At 49.1% G+C, this 25,545-nt stretch overlaps 1 protein-coding gene across 8 annotated transcripts in view; it reads right to left on the reverse strand.

The window, feature by feature from the left end:
- SPPL2B (signal peptide peptidase like 2B) overlaps positions 1 to 25,545 on the reverse strand; it is a 140,134-nt gene that overhangs the window by 92,146 nt on the left and 22,443 nt on the right. For all 8 annotated transcript variants that reach the window (XM_073545150.1, XM_073545165.1, XM_073545157.1 and 5 more), the window contains exon 2: positions 8,987 to 9,106. In XM_073545150.1, the coding sequence (XP_073401251.1) occupies positions 8,987 to 9,106 (120 nt within the window). The remainder of the gene's footprint in view (positions 1 to 8,986; positions 9,107 to 25,545) is intronic.

Here is a 25,545-nt window from a genome sequence, read left to right on the forward strand (position 1 = left end):
TAATATTTGAAAAATGTAGAGTGGGAAGACCAAGTGGCAGCTCTACATATCTGGTCTATTGAAGCGCCGGCTTTCTCCGCCCAGGATGACGCCACTGCCCTGGATGAATGGGCCCTTACATCCTCCAGGATGGCCGCCCCGCAAGAGGAGTAGGATAGGGTGATGGCCGCTCTTATCCATCTCGCCAGTTTGGCCTTCAATGCTTTTTGACCCTTCCGTGACAGAGCCCTATCCTTCCTAAACTCCCTTGAGGTTAACAAGTATTGGACCAGGCACTTCTTTACATCTAAAGTGTGCAGTACTTCTTCTGTTTTATTCTTGGGATTGGGACAGAAGGAGGGTAGGGAGATCTCCTGGGTCCTATGAAACTGACAAGAAGAAATGTGTAGAGCAAGACAGGGAGGGGGGGAGCAGGTGAATAAGCCCCGCCCAGCGGACCGGACAGCGGCAGTTTACATACATCTGAACCAATATAAACAAGGTATTTATGCATGAAAGGTGCGTTGTCAGGGGGAAGCAAAAGTACTAAGAGAATCCTTATGTGACACACAATTGAATGATGTCACTACATGATATCTCAAAAAAAGGTGTGACAAATTCCCTTTAAGGGACAATATTTTTAAGAGGGGCTCGAAGGGAGATTTGGTCGGTGCGTTTAACACTAGGTTTAGATCCGGGGGGGGGGGGGGGTTAGGGGGATAGGCCTGAATCTACTTGAGGCTCTCATGAATCTCCTAACCCACCGATTCTTGGCCAAGTCATGGTTATACAAAGCTCCTAAGGCCGCCAACTGTACTTTCAAGGTGCTGGTCGCTAACCCTTATTCCAGCCCCTTCTGTAGGAATTCCAGGATTTTGTCTATTGGGATGTCTCCCGTTGGGTCACAGCCTGATACTGACATGAATTTTTTCCATACTTTCCTGTACGCCTTAGTGGTTACTGGCTTTCTACTTTGTAAGTAGCGTGGTTACCAAGTTTGACGAGAAGCCCCTATTGCTGAGGAGTTCCCTCTCAAAAGCCAAGCTGTCATGTGCAAGTTTTTTATATGGGGGTGATACACTGGTCCCTGGGATAGAAGGTCTGGAGTTTCTGGTAGAACCCAGGGATCTGTTACGGACATTCTTCTCAGCCAGGGGAACCATATTCTCCGGGGCCAGAAGGGCGCTATTACCACTACCATCGCCTTGTCCCCCCTGTATTTTCCTCAGTACTAAGGGGATGAGAGATATTGGAGGGAACGCGTAGGCCAGATGATAATCCCAGAGTATCGCGAAAGTGTCTAGAGCTACTGGGCCCCCCTGGGAATTGATCAAGCAGAAGGTTTCCAACTTCCGGTTCTGAATGTTAGCAAATAAGTCTATTTCTGGTCAGCCCCAGAGTTTCACAATTTGATTGAAGACTGACTGGCTTAGTTCCCACTCCCCCTGTTTTAGACGTGTTCTGCTTAAGAAGTCCGCTGTTCGGTTTTCCAAACCTTTTATGTGAAGGGCTGTCAGGGATTCTAGATTGTGTTCTGCTAGGTGGAAGATGGATTTTGTTACCTCCATCAGCGCTCGAGATCTGGTGCACCCCTGGTGGTTTAGATATGCTACCACTACCTGGTTGTCTGAGAAGACCCTTGTGTGTTGGGAGCGAAGTGAATCTAGAAAATGAACGAGAGCTAGCTTTACTGACAGCAACGCCTTCATATTTGAGGAAGCTGACGCTCTTCACTGAGTCCAGGGCCCTTGCGCCACCTGGTTGCCTAGATGTGCACCCCACCCCCAGGGGCTTGCGTCCTTAGTTAGGATCTTTGTCGCTGGTAACGCCCAGGGAACCCCCTTGGTTAGATTGTCTGGATCTGTCCACCATGTTAAGGAATGTACTGTGTCTGGTGAGATGTCTAATTGCCTGTCTAAATTCCCGTGTAGGGAAACGTCTGCGTCTAATATTTCCCCACTGTAAGTCTCGAGTATGGCTTTGTGCCCACTGTACTGCTGGCATGCAGGCTGTCATTGACCCCAGTATAGAAATTGCTTTTCTCAGGGTAGTGACTGGGGAAGCTATCATTTGTAACACCATCAGTGTCATCTTTTGCATCTTCGTCTGCGGAAGATAACATTTTTGTTCGGTTGAGTCCAGTATTATCCCCAAGTACTCCTGCACTTGACTTGGTACGAGTCAGGATTTGGGCAAATCCATCCTAAACTCAGTAGAGATCTCATGACCATGTACAATTGTTGTTTGCAGTGGTGAAAGGCGACGCCTATTATTAAGAGATCGTCCAGGTATGGGACTATCAGGATATTTTGCTCTCTTATGTGGACCATTACTTCTGACATTATATTTGTAAATACCCTTGGAGCAATAGCTAGCCCAAAGGGGAGGGCTCTGAACTGAATGTTTTATCTCCCCCTGGATTGTCACCGCCACCCTGAGGTATCTCCTGTGGTCTCTGTGAATAGGTACATGGTAATATGCATCTCTCAAGTCTAATACAGCCATGAAGCAAGATGGGGGAAGCATTTTTACACAAGGTTTTATTGTCTCCATTTTGAAGTGTTGAATTTCCAGGAACTTGTTCAGTCTATTTAGATTTATGATCGCCCTGTAAGATCTGTCTGGCTTCCTGCGAAGGAAGAGAGGGGAGAAGAAGCCTTTGCCTCTGTCCTGGTAGGGGACTTCTTGTAATACGTTCTTCTCCCTTAGATTCGCGATTTCTTGTTGCAGAGCCAGCTGCTCGTGTGATGTCCTTTGGGGCGTTATCACAAAAGAATTGTTTGGGAGGGTACTGAATTTTAGCATCAGACCTTCCTTTATTATGCTCAGTATCCATGAACTCACAGATATTTTTTCCCAGGCCTGGAGAAAGTAGGATAATCTTTCCCCGACCCAGGGAGTACCTTCATTGTGGCTTCTTGTTGTCGAGGGGTTTGTTAAACATAAAGCCTTTTTTATTCCTTCTATCCTCCCATCCTTCTTTGTTTCCTTTTGGGGGCTTTCGTCGCATAAGCTTTCTGTTCCGAAAAGGCCGTTTGACTGACTAGGGAGCCCGGGAAAGGATTTTTTCTTGTCCCCTGCCTTGTCCAAGATGTCATCTAGCGTTGGGCCAAATAAGAATTCCCCCTAGCACGGGATTGCGCACAATTTGTTTTTTGTCTGCAAGCCTCCTGGCCAGCATTTCGGCCATAAGGCGCGTCTTGCGGCATTCGGGAAGGTTGCTGTCCTGGCTGCCAGCCTGGTCGAGGCTACTGACGCATCCGCCAGGAAAGCTGCTGCTCCCTTCATTACAGAAACTGATCTTTGTATTGTTTCTCTTGGGACTTTTTCCTTTATTTGTAAATGGTCCAGCCGTGCACGTGGTTGCTATGGCTGGCTTTAGCCCCCCTCCTGCCGCCTCCCAAGCATTTTTTAAAAGAGTTTCTGCTTTTTTATCCATTGGGTCCTTCAGGGTGCCCATGTCTTCGAAGGGCAGGGCAAATTTTTTAGAAGCTTTTGCAACTGCTATGTCTAATTTAGGTGCTTTACTCCATAGGGAGCAGGACGGGTCGTCAAAGGGGTATTTCCTCTTTGGTGTTAGGAGGACTTTTTAGTCTGGCTTTTTCCATTCTCGTTTAATTAGGGAGTGGATTTTCTCATTGACCGGGAAAGCCCTCCGTTTTTTTTTGCTCTAGCCCACCGAACATTAGATCTTGGGCCATTTTCTTAGGGAGTTCATCAACCAGACCCATAGTTGTCGTCACAGCTTTTACCAGGGAGTCCGTTTCTTCAATGGGGAAGCAGCTGCGTCCCCCTTCTGAGGATGATGAAGAGGACTGGGAGGATGATGAATTACTTGAGTCAGATAGTTCACTTCCTAACTCACTAACGCTGGACTCTGGAGAGCTATGCCTGGACCTACGATTTTTCTTTGAGGTTCTAACGCCCTTAAGGGCGTCCTCGACTTGGGTCCTTATTAGTGTTTTGAGGTCTAAAGCAAACCTCGGGGATGCCTCCTGTATTGTCTGTTCTATGCACGCCGCACAGATCTTTTTCTCCCACATAGGGGGTAACTCCTCCGTGCATATAGCACATACCATGTGTTTGGATTTGGTTGTGCATTTACGCCCCTGAAAAAGAAAAAAATTAATAAATCGCACATTAGCGAGCGGGCATTCACGGAGATCACTCACTCTCCTTGTGGAACGAGAGATACCGTCTCGGGAGTAGGGATTATCTCCACTGCTGAATCCACTTCTGGCTGTACCGCCGTGGTGGAGCTTTGGCTGCGCCGCGATCCTGCATGACCGCTGCTGCTGTGCTGCTGGGAAGAGTGGCGCTGGCGCTCTAAATGCTGGCGCTGTTCTTGCATTTGCCGTGGTCCCTGCTTCGGGGACCGCCTCCGTTTCTCCTCTTTCTGTGGTTTCCCACTCATGGTGACCTCTTCTTTCACCTTTAGAGGGGTTTTAAACACGATCTCTTTTTTTTAATTTGGCGCCGCCCTCTTCCCAGCGATCCCTGCGCCCCGCCGGAAGTGGCCGCCCGCGCATGCGCACTGCAGATTACCCAGCAGTGCACTGCACCTCCCTTCTTCAAGGGAGCTGTGTTCGCGTGCGCTCAGTGTCGGTATCCTGTGCCCTCCCCTCGGCGGGCCCTATCGCTTGCGGCTCCCGGTGGCCGCCGCCACCCTCCCGCTCCGAGGCCCTGCCGAGACCTTTGTATCTCGCGGTCCCCGGTGGCCGCCGCCACCCCCCATAGGCCACTCCGAGGTCCGGCAGGCTCTGTAATTTGCGGCTCCTGGTGGCCGCTGCCACCCTCCACAGGCTGTCCGCGTCTGGCGGGGGGGCTCTCCTGTAGTGTAGTGACCGCCGCCACTATACTTGTAGGAGGCAGCACCCCCTTTTTTTTTTTTTTCTTCTTTCTGGGATCGGCAGACTTCGTCCGATCTTCACTGCCTCTCCCCACTCACCCTCAAGGCCCGCCGACCCCGGTGGTGGTGCTTCAGGGGAAGCCAGCCCAAGTTCTCGACCCAGCCTAGGCAGGGAGCCCCACTGCCTATTACCGGACTGGTTCGGTCCCCGGAATCCCACGTCGACTGCAGGTACGTGCTGTAGGTTCCCCGTCAGGGACAGGAAACCAACTGATGTGAGAGAGAGGTACCGTCTTTTTCATCTGTAGGTTTCCTGTCCCTGAGGGCAGATCCCTCTCTCTCCGTGGTGCCGTCATGGTGGAAAGAAAAAATAGGTTGAGAGGGGGAGTCTGTCCTATAAACGAGAGATGGCAGAAAGATGTCGCACCTCTAAAAGTTGAGACATGGGATGATACAGAGCAGGATATTGCTAGGGTGTCCGTTAGAGTCAGGCAGACTCTCCCATTTATTCCTAGTTCACAGGGTATATAGGACACCTCTTCTCTTGTATAAAATGGGGGGAAACTTTTGAATCTGCCCCCTCTCCTAATGTATATTTTCTTTTGTGACTTGAGTTTTTCTTTACACAGTTTTGTTTTGTATTTATATTCCACTAGCTGACGAGCCCGGCGTTGCCCAGGCATAGTAACTAACTACGGTTTAGTTATAACAAATTATAATTAAATAATAGATAGATATATATATCTATCTATCTATATCTATCTATCTGAGTGTAGAGCCCCACCCATTCCACATAGCCACATTCAATATAGCATCCCAATATCATACTGTCAGCCAGAGCTACCGGACTACTTCCACTAATATCCCAAATCATCCCGTCAGCCAGAGCTACTAGACTGTTACCACTAATATCCCATATCATCCAGTCAGCCAGAGCCACCGGACTACTACCCCTAATATTCCACATCATCCCATCAGCCAGAGCCACCGGAGTACTACCCCTAATATCCGACATCATCCCCTCAGCCTGGGGTCAGAACCAGAGCACTGAGTGGAATGGTCCTAACTTCCATACCGGGGATCCCTTTAAGAGAGCCTGGGATCAGAACGAGAGCGCTGAGTGGAGCGGTCCTAGCTTCCATACCGGGGATCCCTTTAAGAGAATCCTGGGGTCAGAGTCAGAGCGCTGAGGGATTTGCCCTAACGTCCATACGGAGATCCCTTTAAGAGAGCCTGGGGTCAAACCAGAACACCGAGTAGAATTGCTTTACCTTCCATACCTGTAAATACCTTTAAAAGAGGCCTGGGGCCAAAACCAAAGAGCTGGATGGATTTGCCCTGACTTCCATACCAAGGATCCCTTTAATAGAAGCCTGGGGTGAGAATCAGAGCGCTGAGGGATTTGCCCTAACTTCCATACTCTAGATCCCTTTAAGAGAGGCCTGCGGTCAGAATCAGAGTGCTGAGGGATTTGCCCTAACTTCCATACCAGAGATCCCTTTAAGAGAGGCCTGGAGTCAGTACCAAAGCGCAGAGTGGATTTGCCCTTACTTCCGTACCAGTGATCCCTTTAATAGAAGCCTGGGGTCAGAACCAGAACGCTGAGTGGAACTGCCCTAACTTCCATACTGGGGATCCCTTTAAGAGAGGCCTGGGGTCAAAACCAAAGCGATGGATGGATTTGTCCTGACTTCCATACCAATAATCCCTTTAATAGAAGCCTGGCGTGAGAATCAGAGCGCTGAGGGATTTGCCCTAACTTCCATACTGGAGATCCCTTTAAGAAGGAAGATGTGCCTATGGGATGGAGGATGTGTGATGGTTATATGGGCACGGGAGGGGGGGGTCCTTTCTGCCATGTGCTCTCTGCTCCTTTCTGGGGGGCAGACAATGGCTGGGAGCTTATGTTTCTGGGGATGCTAGATTTCTCCCACCCGGTCAGTGTCTGCTGAGGTGTTGTGGAGAGGGAAAACTGTTTCTCATAGCAACCAATCACAGCTCAGCTTCTTTTAAACAGCTCTGGTGAAATGAAAGATGCTTAGTGATTGATTGGTGATAGACACACACACTCTATTTTATATATATAGATTGAATAATTGCTGATGATAAAAAACTATTGAGCATATGATGTTAAATTTCTCAACGTCACATCTGGCATAAATTGTGAACTGGTCAGCTGTTTTTTTCTGTACGTCACTTGTTATTTCTAACTTGTAATAATAAAAACTTTTTGAACCTTAAAATTGGGAGTAAAGCCAGACTCACGATGTTGGATATGTAATATGCCGGACGCAGATTTAATACATCTAATGTGGACCTGCCCACATCTTCAGAGGTATTGGAGAGACATGATAGAGATTATAAACTCGGTGTACAATGGTCAGATTCCTCCAGAACCCTTAATTCCTGTTCTTGGTTACACAGCAGAAATTCCTAGGAGTGAGAATCACCGACTATCGCACGTATATCATATCAGGCCCGGAGAAACATAGCGCCATATTGGAAAAATCCTAAATCTCTGGTTGTTGGAGAGGTAATAACAGGGTTCAAGAACACTAACGTCTTGAGAAATACGTTTACCAGAAAAGGGGGACATATCAGAAATTATAAGATATATGGGCACCCTGGCTGGATAGACCATATCTGCCCCTCCCCCAATATTAAGGTGGTCTACCGCACACTTACGAATATTTTGAACTATAAGCAGATTAGGTGAGTAATCTGTGTTTGTCTTCATAAATATATGTTACCATAAGTGCCCTAACTGTGATGATGGTATGTTGTTTTTACGTACTCGCTAATATTTATACGGTATCTTTTTATTCTTTTATCAACAGCAGCATATGGACATTGGGGTGGGCAGGGGAAGCGGGGGGGGGGGGATGTGTGTGGGGTTTAGTTGTATTGTATTTTAGAAAATGTTTAATAAAAATTAACTGGTAAAAAAAAGGATGAATGACATGGTGGCTGCCACGTGTGTGCTTTTCTCCATTAATTTCTAAGTGATTTACAGAAACAGCAGAATATGACAGCCCCCCTGACTAAGCAGTGAAACACCAATTCTAGACAGAGGTGGATGCCATAGATGTGATTCCCAGAGGCTTCCAGGCATTTATGGTAGAAGTGTTGTAAGTTATAGCATACTGCTCGGTCAGACCCCTGTCATTCTCGAGAATAGAGGCACACAGCTACGAAGGGAATGGAAACACAGCTTCATTCTAGAAAAAGTTCAATGAGAGCTGGAATGCCATCATTTCAAAGATCCATGCTGTTACACCCACTAATTGGGCAGTGATGGCATATTCTAGTGACAAAGTGGAAAAAGCAACTGTAAATAGATTTCTAGAGGAAAACATTTTCTGTCTAGAGACTGTATAACAATGTAATGGTTGTCAAAGAGAATACCCCTTCCCTTCAGCTTTAGAGACATTGAACCTGAATGTAGCAGGGCCCATCTGCTGGAGCTCTGAGTGAGATGTCAGTTGGAAACTCAAAGTTGGCAGTGATGAAGAAAGTGGCCCGAAGTTACATATAAACACACAAAAAAAATGCCATTTATTTTTGCTGCACTGACGTCTATTAGTTTTTTATCGTATTTCTTTTAAAGGGAGTTAGTAGGATTTTACTATGTAATTTGAAGACAGCATGAGGTAGGGGTTAAACACAGATTTCATGGAGGCCTCTCTTATCAAGCTCAGTAGTTTTGTTTGTTTTAGCACTAGTAGCTTTTGACTAGCTAGCTGTGTGAGCCTTGGTCCAACAAGTACCCTCCTGTGCCAGGCAGCTTACTGTCTATGGACATTGGATATACAAGGCCTAGTGTGGGCGGGGTTATCTTCCTCAGCTCTGCTTCATTGCTAAATCTAAAAACTCTTCATTGTGTCACAACCGCTGCACCCAGTAATCTAAGTGATACATTGTTGGATTCAGGGTCCCTCTGCCTACATCAGGCTGCTCTCAGATGAGTTAGCAAAAACCAGCTGGCAGATTCCCTTTAAGTTCTAAATGTAACACTTTGCAGTGAAGACTCACGTTTCTGAATTCATGAACATAGATACTTTGAGTATTATCGCTCTTCATACAACAACTAATGGGTCGGCGTATGTCTTAGAAGTAAATCTCAATGCTAAACTCTGTGAGAAGAGAAAATTCACTTACAGCTTTGGTGAGGTCATGAGGCAGGTGGGCCCATTCAGAGTTGAAAAGAATGCAGTAATCTTTGGCACGGCCGCCACTTTTATCTGATGTAACATGAACCATCCCATATTCAGAAAGTACCTAAAAAAAAAAAAAAAAAAAAAAAAAGGAGGATGAGCTCTGAGGAACATGGTTACATTATCTATACTGTGACAAACAGTTTGAATGCTAAGCTAAGGAAAAAGCATGATACAAACAGTAACATTTCAGACAGATTTTCAATAAAACTATAAAAATATAATTGTGAAAAATTCCAGTTTTTATAATGTACCCTAGAGCACGCACGATATGCTGATGCCTTGTTTCCTGCACCTCGCTTGTCAACTTTGCTGTGTAGACAGGGTCAGGAGAGGACGGGGTTTTACTATCAGCTCTATTATATTGGTACAATAGCAACACCATGTACCATTTACACTGATAAGGAAGGTTCTGAATGCATCTTCCCCTCACTCCCTGCTCTTTCCTGAGGACTGGAAAAATAAAAAACATTTTTGTTAAGTCATATATTTCAGCTACCATGAGGCCAAGTTCCCACATGGCAATTTGCAGCTTTTTTTATGTTTTTATGCAAATTTTCAGCTGCGTTTTACAGTACCAGCAAAGTCTATAAAATTTCAGAAATCTCATGCACACACATTTGTTTTATTGTCATCGGGATTTTGCGCTTTGCTGCGTTTTTTGCACAATGGAGCATGTTACTTCTTTAAACCCATAGAAGCAAATGCGCTTTTTATGCCAAAACCTGATTCTACAAAATAGAACTCTTTTTTTTTCAACACTAAACTTTATCAGCATGCACAAGAGACAAATCTAGCATGTCAAAATTGCAGAAAAAAACGCAACAAAAAAACAGGGATTTTTGTGATACTCACCGTAAAATCCTTTTCTCCGAGACGTTCATTAGGGGACAGAGGACTGTGGGTGTATGCTACTGCGGCCAAGAGGCTGACCCTTAAGTGAGTGAAAAAAAAAAAAAAAAGGTTAGCTTCTCCTCCGCAGTATACACCCTCGCCTCGATTGCAGGCAAAACCAGTTTGGTCCAGAAGCAGTAGATCAACAAAAAGACAAAATCAACCTTAAATCAGGCAACAAATCAAAAAATACATTTTAGTAAACAAAAAAGGAGCCAATCAGCTAACAGGGTAGGTGCTGTGTCCCCAATGAGCGTCTCGGAGAAGAGGATTTTACGGATCACAAAAATCCCTGTTTCTCCTTCGCCTCATTGGGGGACACAGGACTGTGTGACATCCTAAAGCAGTCCCTGGGTGGGAAGTCAACTCCCCGGTCCAAGCTACACGCACCTCCTGTCTAAAGGTGCGCCACCGCTGCCTGGAGAATCCTTCTACCCAGGCTTGCATCTGCTGAAGCCTGAGTATGGACATTGTAGTGTTTGGACAATGTGTGCATTCTGGACCAGGTTGCCGTCTTGCATACCTGTTCCGCCGATGCCTGTTGCCGAAGAGCCCAAGAGACGCCCACTGCTCGAGTTGAGTGTGCTCTGATCCCTGCTGGAACAGCTGCGCTTCTGATGCAGTAGGATTCCTGAATCGTCAGCCGAATCCACCTGGCTATGGTCAATCTTGAGGCAGCAAGTCCCTTCCTGCGACCCTCGGGGAGCAGGAACAGCGTATCTGTCTGATGAAAGGATGCCATCCGTGACACGTACCTCCTGAGAGCTCTCACCAGATCCAAAGTATGAAGAGCCTTTTCCACACGGTGTACCGGTGCCGGGCAAAAGGAGGGCAAGACAATGTCCTCATTAATGTGAAATGAGGAAACGACCTTCGGCAGAAAAGGAGGAGCTGGCCTGAGAACCAACTTATCCTTGTGAAATATCAGGAACGGAGCTCGGCAAGATAGAGCTGCCAGCTCCGAGACCCATCTGATTGATGTTATCGCCACAAGGAACACCACCTTCCAGGAAAGGTATGTCAAAGACCTATTGTGGTTCGAATGGAGCTTCCTGGAGAACACCTAGGACCAGGTTAAGGTCCCAGGCGTCCAGAGGGGTCCTATAGGGGGTACCAAGTGTGAGACCCCCTGGATGAAGGTATTTACCTGCAGATTGGTAGCAATCCTGCGCTGGAACAGGACGGATAAGGACGATATCTGTCTCCTGAGGGAACTTGGAGCTAAACCTGAGTCTAGGCCACACTGGAGAAAGGCTAAAATGTTGGGAATAGAGAATCTCAGTGGAGAACAAACGTGGTCCCGACACCATATGAAGAAAACCTTGCAGGTGTGGTGGTAAATACGTGCTGAGGCGGGCTTCTGGGCGCTAACCATTGTAGCAACCACCTTGTGTCCAAACCCAGCCTGGGTCAGAATCCAAGATTCAACGGCCAAGCCGTCAAACACAGGGACCCCGAGTTCGGGTGGTAGATCTGGCCCTGGGAAAGTAGGTCTGGCAGCCGCAAGGGGATGTAGGCGAGTAGCTGCACCAGGTCTGCGTACCACGCCCGACGAGGCCAATTTGGGGCCAGCAGAATCACTGGAACCCCTTCTGCCCTGACCTTCTTGATGACCCTCGGAAGTAGTGGCAGCGGGGGAAATAGGTATGGGAGGTGAAACTGGTTCCATGGCAGAACCAACGCATCCACGGCGATTGCCTGCGGGTCCCGGGACCGAGCGACAAATGCGGGCACTTTGGCGTTCACCCTGGAGGCCATCAGGTCCACATCTGGCATTCCCCAATGTTGGCAAATCTGCCGGAAGACCATTCCCCGGATGCAAGACCCTGACGGCTGAGGAAGTCTGCTGCCCACTTCTCTACGCCTGGGATGTGGACTGCCGATATCACCGCGTGCTTTCTCTAGGCCCAGTGAAGGACGTGCCCCACCTCGTGCATGGCTGCCCTGCTGCGGGTGCCCCCCTGATGATTTATATAAGCCACGGCCGTGGTGTTGTCCGATTGAATCCGGACGGGGCGACCTGCTAGAAGATGATGAAAATGTTGCAGAGCCAGCCGGATCGCCCGGATCTCTAACAAGTTGGTCGGGAAGCGTGCCTCCTGTGGCAACCAACGTCCCTGGGTCGTGTGATGGCAAAAAATTGCTCCCCAGCCAAGGAGACTGGCGTCGGTTGTGACCATCAACCAATGGTCCGGGGGAAAAGGGAGGAACTGATTGTCCACCACCGGAGTGCCTGTCTGACCTGCGCGGACAACCGGCACCGGTGGTCAAGAGTAAATGGGTTCTTGTCCCAAGATGCCAAGAGGGCGTGCTGCAGGGGGCGAAGATGGAGTTGGGCAAACGGAATTGCTTCCATTGCTGCCACCATTTTCCCTAAGACCCTCATGCAAAAACGAATGGTATGAGGGACTGGTTGGCGAAGTACCTGTACTCCCTGCCGGAGAGCTAGGGCCTTTTCCCGAGGGAGAATTACCAACCCTCAGGAGGTGTCGAAGATCATCCCTAAAAAGGAAATCCTCTGAGCTAGAACAGGGGATGATTTCTTCACGTTGACCATTCACCCTAAGCGGGAAAGAATATCTACCGTGATGCTGACGCTCTCCTTCGCAAGCTCGATATGAAGGGCCTTTGACCAAGAGGTTGTCTAAGTAAGGCAAGACAACTATGCTCCGGGAGTGCAGGATGGCCATGACGACCGCCATGACCTTTGTGAACACTCTGGGGTGGTAGCTAGCCCGAAGGGCAGGACTGCGAACTGAAAATGTAGGCCGTTGATAGCGAAGCGTTAAAATTTCTGATGTGGAGGGAAAATTGGGATGTGCAGGTACACGTCTTGGATGTCGATGGAGGCCAAATATTCTCGCCGTCCTATGGCAGATATGACAGAGCGGAGAGACTCCATCCGGAAATGTCTAATCCTGCCAAACCTGTTCAGAAGCTTTAGGTCCAGAATGGGCCTGACAGTCCCATCCTTTTTGGGGATCGTGAACAGGTTGGAATAGAAATCCTGAAATCTTTTGTTTTCCGCTACGGGAATAACAACACCGTTTTGCTGGAGCAATTCGATGGCTTTGAACAAAGCCTGTAACCAGGTTTCCATTTTGGTAGGACGAGAGAGAAAATATCGTCTTGGGGGGTGCTTGACAAATTCTAACTTGTACCCCGAGGACACCAGCTTTCTTACCTGTTATGAATGGGTCACCGAGGAGGACAGCAGGTCCAGGCTAAGCCACCAGAAAACCAGAGAGGTTGGTAACTACGCGGATTGCAGACCCCTGATCCTATCCACACAACTAGCAGTAGCCGTGGAGCGTACCTATGATGCCCTAGACGCCTTGGCACAGCCGGAGAACTATCTCAGTCTAAAGCAAGAAAAGTGAAATCTAAACTGCAGACCCCAAAGGAATAGACAGCCCCCAAACATATTGTCGGTGAGACAAGATGAAAACACAAATGCAGGCAGAAAAATAGACTGATGGGGCAAATGATGGGCAAATGATGGGGCCCAAACTGACTAGACAGGACAGGAAAGGAAAGACACTGTCTGCAATCACACAAAAACCCTGAAAAATCCAACACATCTGATGCACAAAAAACACTGAAGTCACACGACTTCACCCCCACTATATCAGCATTCTGGTATATACTGAAAGCACAGCAAAAAGAGACCAATATAAAAGGGGACAGAACAAACTGACACAAGCGATAACATATGGGCGGTGATCCAGCACAGCCCCAGCAGTAGCAAGCTGACCAGCACAAAGCAGAGATAGACAAAACCAGATCAAATGCAAAAAGATTAGCAAATGAACCACTTATCTGAACCATGCAGGAACAGAGCAGGAGACATCAGACATCAGACCTCAGAAGGCACAGGAAGAAAATCACCAGCAGGGATTGAAGGAAGTCAGCTGTCTTAAATACACCAGTCAGAAACCCCAGATCTCCAATTATCATTATCAGGTAGAAAAATATTCAGGATTGAGAGTCCTCAGTAGTTGATACCTTTTAATGGCTAACTGAAAAGATGGTAATACTACCATCTTTTCAGTTAGCCATTAAAAGGTATCAACTACTGAGGACTCTCAATCCTGAATATTTTTCTATCTACTGGCTAACACGGTACGAAGATATACATCTTTCCTGTATCATTATCAGGTAGCAAGCCTCTGTCAATCTGATCAGCTCCACTACCTCCAGTAACCACCAGAGGGAGCCCAGAAAGAGAACTCGCAACACTTCTGTCAATCTGACCAGCTCCACTACCTTCAGTAACCACCAGAGGAAGAGCCAGATATGGCGAAACCAGAGTAGGCGGGCAACTACTCTGCTGGTGTCGCCCGGAACTTGCCTTGAGTCATTTGGCTGAAGATCTTTGGGACCTAGGTCCCCTTGATCTGGGCTAGAGGGATCACATTCTCCCCAATGGTTGGCTCTATATGAGACCTGACGATCCCTGTCCTGATTGGGGCGACCTGAAACAGCGGGGTTGGTTGCTGCAGCCCACCCGGGGTTGCGAAAGGACCGAAATAGTGTCTGAAGCTGGTGACGAAAAGGCTGTTTAACCCTTTGCTGAGGGAGAAAACTGCTTTTGCCCCGAATAGGCGGCCACTCTGATAAGGTAGAGAAGTTAAGGACTTTTTGGAGGTTGAATCTGCATGCCAAGTCCTCAACCACAGAGCCTTCCTAATAGAAATTGCATATGCGGCAGCGAGTGCTGCACAGCTAGCTGCATCCAAAGATGCATTAATCAAATAGTCTGCGGCCAACGCAATCTGATTACCAATTTCTGCTACCTCCGCAGGCAGGTCCATACCATGCAAGGCTCTGTTTACGGATTCTGACCAAGAAACCATGGCCTTGGCTACCCAAGTAGCTGCGAACGAGGGAGAGAGCGCTGAACCTGACGCCTCAAATACTGAGCGAGCCAGGCCGTCTATGAGACGGTCAGTGGGATCCTTGATAGAGGAACCATTAGGTATAGACAACAGAGTCTTAGAGCCCAAGTGCGATACGGGTCCATCTACCGTCGGGGATTCCGCCCACTTTTTACGGAGATCAGGGGCAAACTGGTATCTTGCCTCAAGCGCCTTTTGGCCTGAGACACGCTTGTCCGGCCGTTCCCTGTGTCGTTGCACTATGTCGTCAAACTCTGGGTGAGTGGCAAATATGCTATGAGGCCGCTTGACCCGCTTAAATGACACCTTGTGCCCTGAGGCCAGGGTGGATTCATTGTCAATCCTCAGGGTCTGGTTCACAGCGTCAATAAGGCCGGAGGCTCCTGTGAGGTGGAGGACCCCTCTAAGACAGGCGAGCCACTATCCCTGCCCCTATCTGGGTCTCGAAGGGACTCTATTGCTCTCGTAAGCGATGCCATGGACTGAGACAGAGACAGAGCCCATTCCGGGAGACTAGACACACTAGCCTCGGTTGCAGGGGAGGGCTCCTGGGTACGTTCGGAATCGCAGGCTTCACAAATTTGCTTGCTTTGTGCATGTGGGAAGACGGACCAACAGGAGGTGCACGCAAGGTACAGAAACGTGTGCGTCTTAGCATTTCTAGACATGGTGGCCCTGCTAGGTGATATGCCTGCAGGGGGGGAATGGCGGGGATAGCACTTACCCCAGTCTTGTGTCCCCAGTCCTGTGTCCGCTTAGGTGTCCAGCCTGCCAAACAGCTGCTCTCTTTTCAAAAAAGTGTGCCTCTTCCCACCGGAAGATGCGACCGCCGGTGATGTCATGGGGGCGGGGCCTCTGCCCGCGGCCTAGCGCCGGCTGAATCCGGGGACTAAATTTTTCGGCGCTCACCCGAGCCCCCGGGGGCGGGTCCGCCAGAAGAAGGCGCATCGTGGGGGGCGGGATTTCCACCCGCGGCCTAGTGCCAGCAGAAGCCAGGGACTAAATTTTCGGGGCCTGCCCGGTCACCGGGGCGAGACCGCCGGAAGCAGGGGCCTGGGCAGGAATGGTGCTGCCGACTGCCACAAGCTGTGGGAGCGCATGCTGGCGCCCGTACTCGTGTGGAAGCCCGGGAATGTGGCCAGATAAAATGGGGCCACTACCTAACCGACTGCCCACCTCCTTCCGCGCCTCACCCCTGGATGCTCCAGCTGATCCTCAGGTTAGGGGGGGAAAGGTGGCTGCATAACAAAATCAATTACGTTGCAGGCACCCTAACTCCATCTTCCCTCCAAGGGATGAGGAGAGGGACCGGTCCGCCTCCTTCCACCACCGCAGTCTTTGCACATTGCTGGTGCAGTGGGGGCCGCACGGACTATACCTGTGCCTCTGTACAGCCTAGGGTTTCAATACCTTAGGGTGTTCAGGGCTGAGTCCGGCATCATGTCCCACGTTGCGGAAGAGGATATGTGGAGGCGACACTCCACGTGCTCGCCCATTGTTGGTTTGGGGAGATCGGACCCTTTCAATAGGGTCCGTCGCCCCTGTCTCATCTTCATGGAAAAAAAAAAAAAAAGTCTGGAGAAAGACCAGACGGGTGTGCCTCCTAGGACACTAAGCATGAACTGGTTTCGCCTGAAACCGAGGCGAGGGTGTATACTGCGGAGGAGGGTAGCTAACCTTTTTTTCCCACTCACTTAGTGTCAGCCTCCTGGCAGCAGTAGCATACACCCAAAGTCCTGTGTCCTCCAATGAGGCGAAGGAGAAAAATAGGTATTAGACCTACCGGTAATGATGTTTCCAGGAGTCCATCCTGACAGCACCATGGAGGACGTCCTCCTCCTCCTTACAGGGACAGGAAGCACACGAGAGGTTAAAGGTCACGTCCCACCCCCTCTCCCTCAGTGATTTAACAAGTACCGCAAGGTGGATGATGCTAGTAACAGTTTAATGAAACAATCATATTACAGCATATGACATATCAAAATACAACATAGCATAACATAACAGGGAGGGAAATACCCGTGCTGTCAGGATGGACTCCTGGAAACATCATTACCGGTAGGTCTAATACCTATTTTCCAGGACGTCCACCTGACAGCACCATGGAGAGTACCAAAGCACCTCCTCAGGGTGGGATTACCGCCTGGAGAACTTTTCTCCCGAATGCGGTCTGCTGACCAGCCAACACGTCAAGCTTGTAGTGCTTGCAGAATATATTCAGATTGGCCCAGGTTGCTGCTCTACAGATTTGGTCAACCGAGGCCCCCGCCCGTTCAGCCCATGAGGCTGATACCGCCCTCGTAGAGTGGGCTTTTATGGACCCTGGCGGGCTAACGCCTTCGGCTTGGTAGGCGTCAGAGATTACTGAGGTAATCCAGCGCGCGATAGACGCCTTAGAGGCTTTCTTCCCCTTATTTTTACCCCCAAAAAGGATGAACAAGTTTGGGTCAATGCGCCAGCTATCGGTGGCTTCTAGATAGTCTAGCACCGCGCGCCTCACATCCAGCGAGTGAAGACGCTGTTCTTTTTTATTACGGGGATTGTCGCAGAACGATGGTAACACTACCTCCTGGTTTAGATTCTTTGAGGAGACTACCTTCGGGTAAATGCCGGGTCTAACGTTAGGATTATACTATCCCCTCATATCTGTAGATATGGGTCCTTAGTGGACAGGGCCTGGATCTCCCCTATCCTTTTGGCCGTGGTAATGGCTACTAGGAAGGCCGTTTTACGGGTGAGGGCAGAGATGTTATTTTCTCCCCTAGGGCATAGTGGTCTGTACAGAGGGACCTGAGTACCAGACCCAGAACCCACGGCGGGGTGAGCTGCCTAATCGTGGGGCGCAGGCGCTGCGTGGCCTTTATAAATCTTATTACCCAGGGATGAGCCGCTAGCTGGTAATCGAAGAAGGCGCATAAGGCTGAAATATGGACCTTTAGCGTGCTAGGCTTAAGGCCTTTATTAAAACCTGCCTGCAAAAAACTTAGTATGCTAGGGAGGTCAGGGGTGCCTGCCACGAGATCGGACCTGCCACCCTCCAGACAGAATCTTTTCCATATCTTTCTATAGATTGCGGATGTCACCGGTTTCCTACTGGCCAGTAGGGTGGATATGACCTGGTCCGACAATCCCTTTGTCTTCAGGATGTCCCTCTCAGGATCCAAGCCGATAGATGAAGTCTTGCTGGGTTTGGATGGTAGATCGGGCCCTGGTGGATGATGTCCTTCCACAGGGGTAGCTCGACTGGATTTTCGACTGCCATGGCTCCTAGAAGGGGAAACCAGCTTCTCTTTGGCCAGTATGGAGCGATCAACATCACTCGTGCGTGGTCCTCGCGTATTTTCCTGAGCACTGTCGGTATGAGGGCCAGTGGCGGGAATGCGTAGGAGAGGGATTCTCCCCAGGTCTGACTCAGGGCATCCACACCTTCTGGGTGGTCCATCGGATTCAGGGAATAGAATCTGGGGACTTTCGAATTCTTTCGGCTTGCAAAGAGATCTATACTGGGGGTCCCCCAACGCTGACAGAGATGGTTGAAGATCTCTTCGTTCAGTTCCCATTCTGTCGGGAGGATCCGTTGTCTGCTCAAGTAGTCTGCTACTTCGTTCTGGGAACCCTCTAGGTGTACTGCGGTCACTGATCGGACTGTTCTTTCTGCCCAAGCGAATATTTTTCCCGCTTGGTCCTGTAGTGGTTGATGTCTGGGTCCTCCCTGGTGCTTCAGGAATGCCACTGTCGTCATATTGTCGGATAGTATACGGACATGACGATTCTCTAGTATCGACTGGTTCCGCCGTAGCGCTTCCCAGACCGCGTAGAGTTCTCTGAAATTGGAGGATCTGGTCTTGATGTCTACTGGCCATCTCCCCTGGAAGATTTTCCCTTCTATGTGGGCTCCCCAACCCCACACACTGGCGTCCGTGGTGACTACCACGTATGGAGAGGCTGTCCAAAATACGCCCACCTGAAGGTTTCAGGACCGTGTCCACCACCGAAGGGACTCTCTTACTCGTTCTGGCAGCCTTAGAGGTCTGTCTAGCGACGCCTGACTTCTGTCCCACCTCGCAAGGATCTCTTTCTGCAGTGATCTTGAGTGGAATTGGGCCCATCGGACGCACTGGATGCAGGCCGTCATGAGGCCCAGGACCTCCATTGCCTCTCTTATGGAGCACTGACGTCTCAACAGGTCTCTGGTTCTGGTCTGAATAGTCCTCTGCTTCTGTTCGGGTAGCCAGGATATTCTGTCGGTTGAGTCTAGGAGGACCCCTGGTCTGATGTTCGACTTCTCCCAATTGATCACCCATCCAATGAACTCCATTACCGCAGTTGCTCGGTTTCTGTCGCGAACGAGCGCTTCCCTGGATCTTGCCACCAGTAGGAAGTCGTCTAAATAGGGTATGATCACAATACCCTGATCTCTCAGGTAGGCCACTACTTCTCCCACCAGCTTTGTAAAGATTCTGGGAGCTGAGGCCAACCCGAATGGAAGACACTGGAACTGGAAGTGGCAGGTCCGGGCTGGTAAACTGACCGCAAACCTTAGCAGTCTCTGGGATGAGGGATGGATAGGGACCTGGTAGAAGGCCTTCTTTAGGTCTAGGGTGCACATGACGGCGTCCCGATCTATCAGGAGGGTTGCGGATCGGACCGATTCCATCCGGAATCTCTTGTACTTGACCCAGGCATTTAGAGGTTTCAGGTTTATGATGGTACGGGCCTCGCCAGACGGTTTTGTGATCGAGAACAGGGACGAATAGTGCCCTTTCCCTCTTTCTGACGGGGGAACTGGTACTATGACCTTTGATTTTACCATGTCCTGTAGATCCGTCCACATTGCGGAGTCCTCCAGGACGACAGTGGGGGTAATTTATCTTTCGGGGGGAGGTGAATAAAGCTCTATATTGTAGCCCTCCGCGATGGTTCTGAGGACCCACTGATTGTGGGTGACTCGGGACCAGTTTGTTGCGAAGTGGCGAAGTCTCCCCCCAATACCTATGGCGTCATTGCCTCCTCGATCTAGAGGTCCTCTACTGGACCTTGCCCGACCCCTGAACTCGGTCTGCCTCGTAGAAAAGGAGCCTCTCCGAAAGGACTGGGGTCGTCTGGGTTTTTCCTCCGGGAATCCCTTCTTTTTATCAGACACCAGCTCTAGAATGTTATCTAGGGCTGGCCCGAATACCCTCATGCGTTGGAGAGGGAGCTGTTTCTGCCTTCCTATCCATCGGGTCTCGAAGACCTGATGAGTCCTCGAATGGGATAGCCGTCCCGGGTTTCCTCAGGATCAAAAGGCAGTCTGCTTCTAAAGTCTCGGGAGAGTGTCAGTCGACGCTCTGCCTCCTTCCACTCCTCCTGGACCATCGTTTTGATGTGTTCACTTACAGGGAACACTACCTGTCTCCGGGCCACCAGTCCTCCGAACATTAAGTCCTGTCTGGACTGTGGTTTAGGGACCTCACTATCTGCATAGTATTTCTGACTGCTTGGACCAACTCGTCCGTGTACTCCAGTCTGAATAGGTATTTCCTGCTCTGATCTTGTCTATCCCCCCGGATCTCGCCTTCTTCCTGATCCGAATCCCGGAATTCGGACTTCTCACTCCACCTTGGACGTTTGCGACTCGGCCCTGGGCTGGGGGACTGACGCCGTGCGAGGCTGGATGTAGAGGCCCGAACTTCCTCCCTTATCAGCGATCTCATCTCGGCTAGGAGGGATGGCTGTTCCTCGCCTACGGCCCTTGAGGTACAGGGTCCGCATAGGGTCTTGTTATATGCGACTGGCAGCTTTACTCTGCATACTGGGCATCTGACCGATTTGGAGGTGGCCTTTGCCGGGTCCTTCGCCCCCAAGGGGGATTCTGTCGGGGCTCCCTTCTCCTAATACAGAAGGGGCACCTACTCAGATCTGGGTTGGGGTAATGGGTGGGAGAGGGTGGTCTGCGCTATGCGCACTTACCCCTCCGCCTGCTGGAGCGACCCCTTCCATCCTGGCGCGGTCCGCAGGGAGCTATGGACCTCCGAAGCGTGCTCCCTGGATCTCCAGAAGCGCGCTCTGTGCCTTAGAAGTGCGCGCTGTGGACCCCAGAGGCGAGCGCTGTGTGGCTTCTGCAGCGAGCGCTCTGTGGCTTCAGAAGCGCGCGCGGGATTCAAAGGCCGGCGTCTGACGTCACCGGATGTGACGCGCGGCCTCTCGCGCTAGGCCGCCTCCTCCACTTCCTGCTCTGCGCGCGGCTATGGCGGCCTCCTCCGGCCTGCCGCCGTGGGGAGCCAACCCCCATCCGTCTGCGGCGGACTGCCACTCCGGCCTCTTTGCCTGCTATGGCGGACTGCGGAGGCCTCATTCCTGCCTCCCAGCGCCGCTGCGCCAGTCGTCCGTCGGTGCCCGCCCAGCCAGCCGCCTGCGGGGAGCCGACCATCACCTGCCGTGGCGGTGAGTTTTTGGAGCCGAGAGCCTCCCATAGGGAGGAACGGCTCCCTCCAGGAGCGTCGTCCTGCTCCTGGCCTTTGGGGCAGAGGGACTCCCCACTGGAGAGTTTCGGCCCCGGGACCTCTTGACAGGGGAAGGCTTGGACTAGCCGTACGATCCCCTGAGCCCCTCCGGTAAGCTTCTCGTGTGTCCCTCCATGCAGGGACAGGAAAAACACTGAGGGAGAGGGGGTGGGACGTGACCTTTAACCTCTCGTGTGCTTCCTGTCCCTGTAAGGAGGACGTCCTCCATGGTGCTGTCAGGTGGACGTCCTGGAAAACATGCTTTTTTTCTGCAGCTTCTTTCCTGCCAAGAGATCAGGTTTTGCAGTAGAAAAAAAAAACGCTGAAAAAATGCCTAATGTGAACTTACCCTTAAGAAGACAAGCCGTTGCACATTTCAACCTGATTATGCAAAAGTAATTTTTCACCTTCCTGACCTGGTAAAATTTTTCAAACCTGACCATTGTCTCAAGAAGGCTTCAACATATCCCAGTAATTCTGAGAAGCACATTGTACTTTATGGTAGTTCTAAATATAGGTTGATATGATTTGGCTTTTTCACAAAAATGTAAAATAAATGTGCAATTCTCAAACTTTGAATTCCTATGCCCTTGAAAACAAATGGTCATACCACTTAAAAGTTAGTAAGTAACATTTACATGTCTACTTTACACAAGCATCAGTGTTAATATACATTTTTTTCAACTAGAATATTAGAAGGATATAGGGCATGATTCATCACAACTTTTATGCCAAAAATGTTGTTATGTGAAAGCTTTGAAAAGTCACTAAATATTGGCGCAACTCCGTTTTCATGCCAGTTTTTCGCAGCTCCATGAATTAGGCGAGATGGGGTGTCACACTACAGCTTCACCAATTTTGTCGAAGAGCTGTGGTGGTTCCCTATGCCAGAAATCTTATTCCAGTTCATGACTGGAGTAAGATTTCTGGAACGGCCCATTTAACAGATGATCCAGATTCATGAATAAGGGCGTCTAAGTCTTACACACCCCCTTATCAAGACTTGTGAGAAAAATCACTAGTCTTGATTAATTGGGCCTTTAAAGTATTACAGCAATTTTTCATTTATTTTTTTTTTTTCCAATGAAATTTACAAAAATTATTTATTTAGAGACCATTCCACTTTTGGAGTACCTTTGAGCAGCCTATATGTCAGAAAACTTGCAAACAAGTCTCCATTTTAAAATCTACACCCCTCAAAGTATTCAAAACTGCATTAAGGAAATGTATTAACCCTCATGAACTTTAATTGAATTACGGCAATACAAACTTTGGAATAAAAATAAGTGAAAACTAAATTTTTCTCACACTAATGTTGCTTTAGCTTCAAATGTTTCAGTTTCACAAGTGGAAAAGGAGAAAATGGACCGTACAATTTCTCTTGAGTACATTGATACGATTATTTGGGCATAAAATAGTGTAAATTGATTTTGAGCACAAATTTGTCTGGAATAGATTGGGAACATCATGTCTCATTGTGAGGACCCCCAAGGTACCAAAACAGCAAAAAGAAAAAAAAACTTAATATATATATTCTAAAAAAATGTTGATTAAGTCCCAAATTTCTCATTTTCACATGGGTAACAAGAGAAATTGCACAATAGATTGTGTGGTTCGCTTTCTCCCGAGTACGCTGATACTCCCGCCTCATGTGACAAGAAACTATTGTATGGGCCTATATCACGGCTTGGAAGGGAAGGAGCACTATTTGACATTTGGAGCTCAATTTTTGCTGGAACATATTGTGAATGCCATGTTGTATTTGCAGAGCCCCTGAGATGCCAAAAAAAGGAGAAACACCCACAAGTGACCTCATTTTGGAAAATGCACCCTTCCAGGAATTTAGAGGTCTAGTGAGCATTCACATTTTGTGAAATTTTCTAATAAGATAAGAAAATGTGTTTTTTTCCCACAAAATAATGAAATGCCAGCACAACCACCTGGATATATAAGTACTGTATATACTCGTGTATAAGCAGGAGTTTTTCAGCACATTTTTTTGTGCTGAAAAAATTCCCCCCTCGGCTTTTACACGAGTCATGGTCCGGCTTGGGAGGGGGAGCAGCGAGTCACAGTAGGCAGGAGCAGGCGGCTGTAACTGTGCCTGCTGATTAAGAGAAATGAATATTCACTGCACTAGCAATGAATATTAATTTCTTTTATAGCGTGCACAATTACAGCCGCATCCTTCCAGCAGCTGTAAAAAAGAAAAAAAATCCTCCTACTTACCGTTCCTGCGCACCCTCGCAGCATCTTGTTCCGGCTTCCAGCAGCCAAGCGATCACATGATAATCATTACCTTAATGAGCGAGGACACTATCGGCCAGCCGCAGGAGCTGCTGAAGGCTGGAAGAAAAGATGCTGCGAGGGTGCGCAGGGAAGGTAAGTAGTTTTTTTATGCTTTTCTCATGGAGAGCAGTTCTTCAAGGGCGGGGCTGAGGAGCAGCCGTGCCTTCAAGGGCGGGGCTGAGGAGCAGCCGTGCCTTCAAGGGCGGGGCTGAGGAGCAGCCGTGCCTTCAAGGGCAGGGCTGAGGAGCAGCCGTGCCTTCAAGGGCGGGGCTGAGGAGCAGCCGTGCCTTCAAGGGCGGGGCTGAGGAGCAGCCGTGCCTTCAAGGGAGGGGCTGAGGAGCAGCCGTGCCTTCAAGGGAGGGGCTGAGGAGCAGCCGTGCCTTCAAGGGAGGGGCTGAGGAGCAGCCGTGCCTTCAAGGGAGGGGCTGAGGAGCAGCCGTGCCTTCAAGGGAGGGGCTGAGGAGCAGCCGTGCCTTCAAGGGACGGGCTAAGGAGCAGCCGTGCCTTCAAAAGATGGGGCTGAGGAGCCCGTGTATACCAGGATGGGGATGCAAGGACAATGCATACCCGGCTTGTACTCGAATCAATACATTTTCCCAGTTTTTCGTAGCAAAATTAGGTGCCTCGGCTTATACTTGGGTCGACTTATACACGAATATATACAGTACATCCATTTGCAGAGTCTCAGTCCATGCCAATAGTGTGTTTCTATTATGGCTCTTCATAATATTTTACATTTGTAAACATGCTTTTCATGTTTCACACAAAAGTCTATTCGAAAAATGCTAAACAAAAAAAAAAAAACAACAACACAACAGAAACAACATATAACACTGACCGAAAAAAGGAAAAGAAAAATACTAAGCATTGTTTGTAAAGCATTAAAAATGTCACTGTAGGTTTGAATGCTAAAAGAGCCATGAAGAATGTGGGCATCTGAAGAAAAAAAAAAATACTGTGTGAAAAGTCACTGAGTTCACCGCAGCGACTTCACTGCTGATTAAAGATCTGCGGTGAACTTACTGAGATGAACTGCAATGAACTCAGCAACTGCTGAGGTCATCGCAGTTCAGCCCGGCTTATAGACGCCTCTCCATTACTAACCCATGGGCTTGATGTCACATGCCAATACGAAGGCGACATCAACCCCAAAAATATGAACCCCACTTGCCACCGCTACATGGCAAGTGGGAAGAGCCAGCAAAGAGCCAGAATTGGCACATTTAATATATGTGCCATTTCTGGGCAGCACCAGGATGCTATTTTTAGTCTGGGGGGCTATATCCATGGCCCCTTACCAGCCAGAGAATACCAGACCCAGCTGTCAGATTTAGCATGGGTGGTTGTCAAAAACGTGAGGAAACCCACTTTTTTTAATTATTTATTTAAATATTAAACCAGCCTTGTTGAAGCTGACAGCTGAGGGTTGAAGCGCCCAGCTGTGAGTTCTGCCTGGCTGGTTATAGAAAATACAGGAGGACCTACGCCGTTTTTTTAAATTTATTTATAGCGCAGGCGAGGAATTTGTTCATCAGCCGCTCCTGCTGTCACTGTTATTAGTGGCAGCAGGTGTAGCCTGATGGGAGTAATAGTCCCATCAGCCGTTGCCTGCTGTCATTGCGCTCACTTGAATATAACTCATCATTCTCCCCTGCTCGCACTGATCGCCGGCAGAGCATGGGAGAATGAGTAGAGCCGAATTCAGCTCCAGACGCGGGGAACAGCGCTTACTGTACGGCTTCTTCTCCGGCGCCCATGGGTGTCACACGGATGACATCCATGTGTGTCATCCGTGTACACGTGTTCAGGACATTTTGCGGCCCGTGCTGATTGGAAAAAAAAAAAATGGATATGTCAGCGTGTTTTGCCTATGGACACATGGTCCATGGAAATACACTGACGTGCACAGATCTAATCACTTGAATGGTTCTACGTGT

This window comes from Dendrobates tinctorius, unplaced genomic scaffold, assembly GCF_039654945.1.
Source record: "Dendrobates tinctorius isolate UK_male_01 unplaced genomic scaffold, ASM3965494v1 ptg000011l, whole genome shotgun sequence".
Lineage (NCBI taxonomy): Eukaryota > Metazoa > Chordata > Amphibia > Anura > Dendrobatidae > Dendrobates > Dendrobates tinctorius.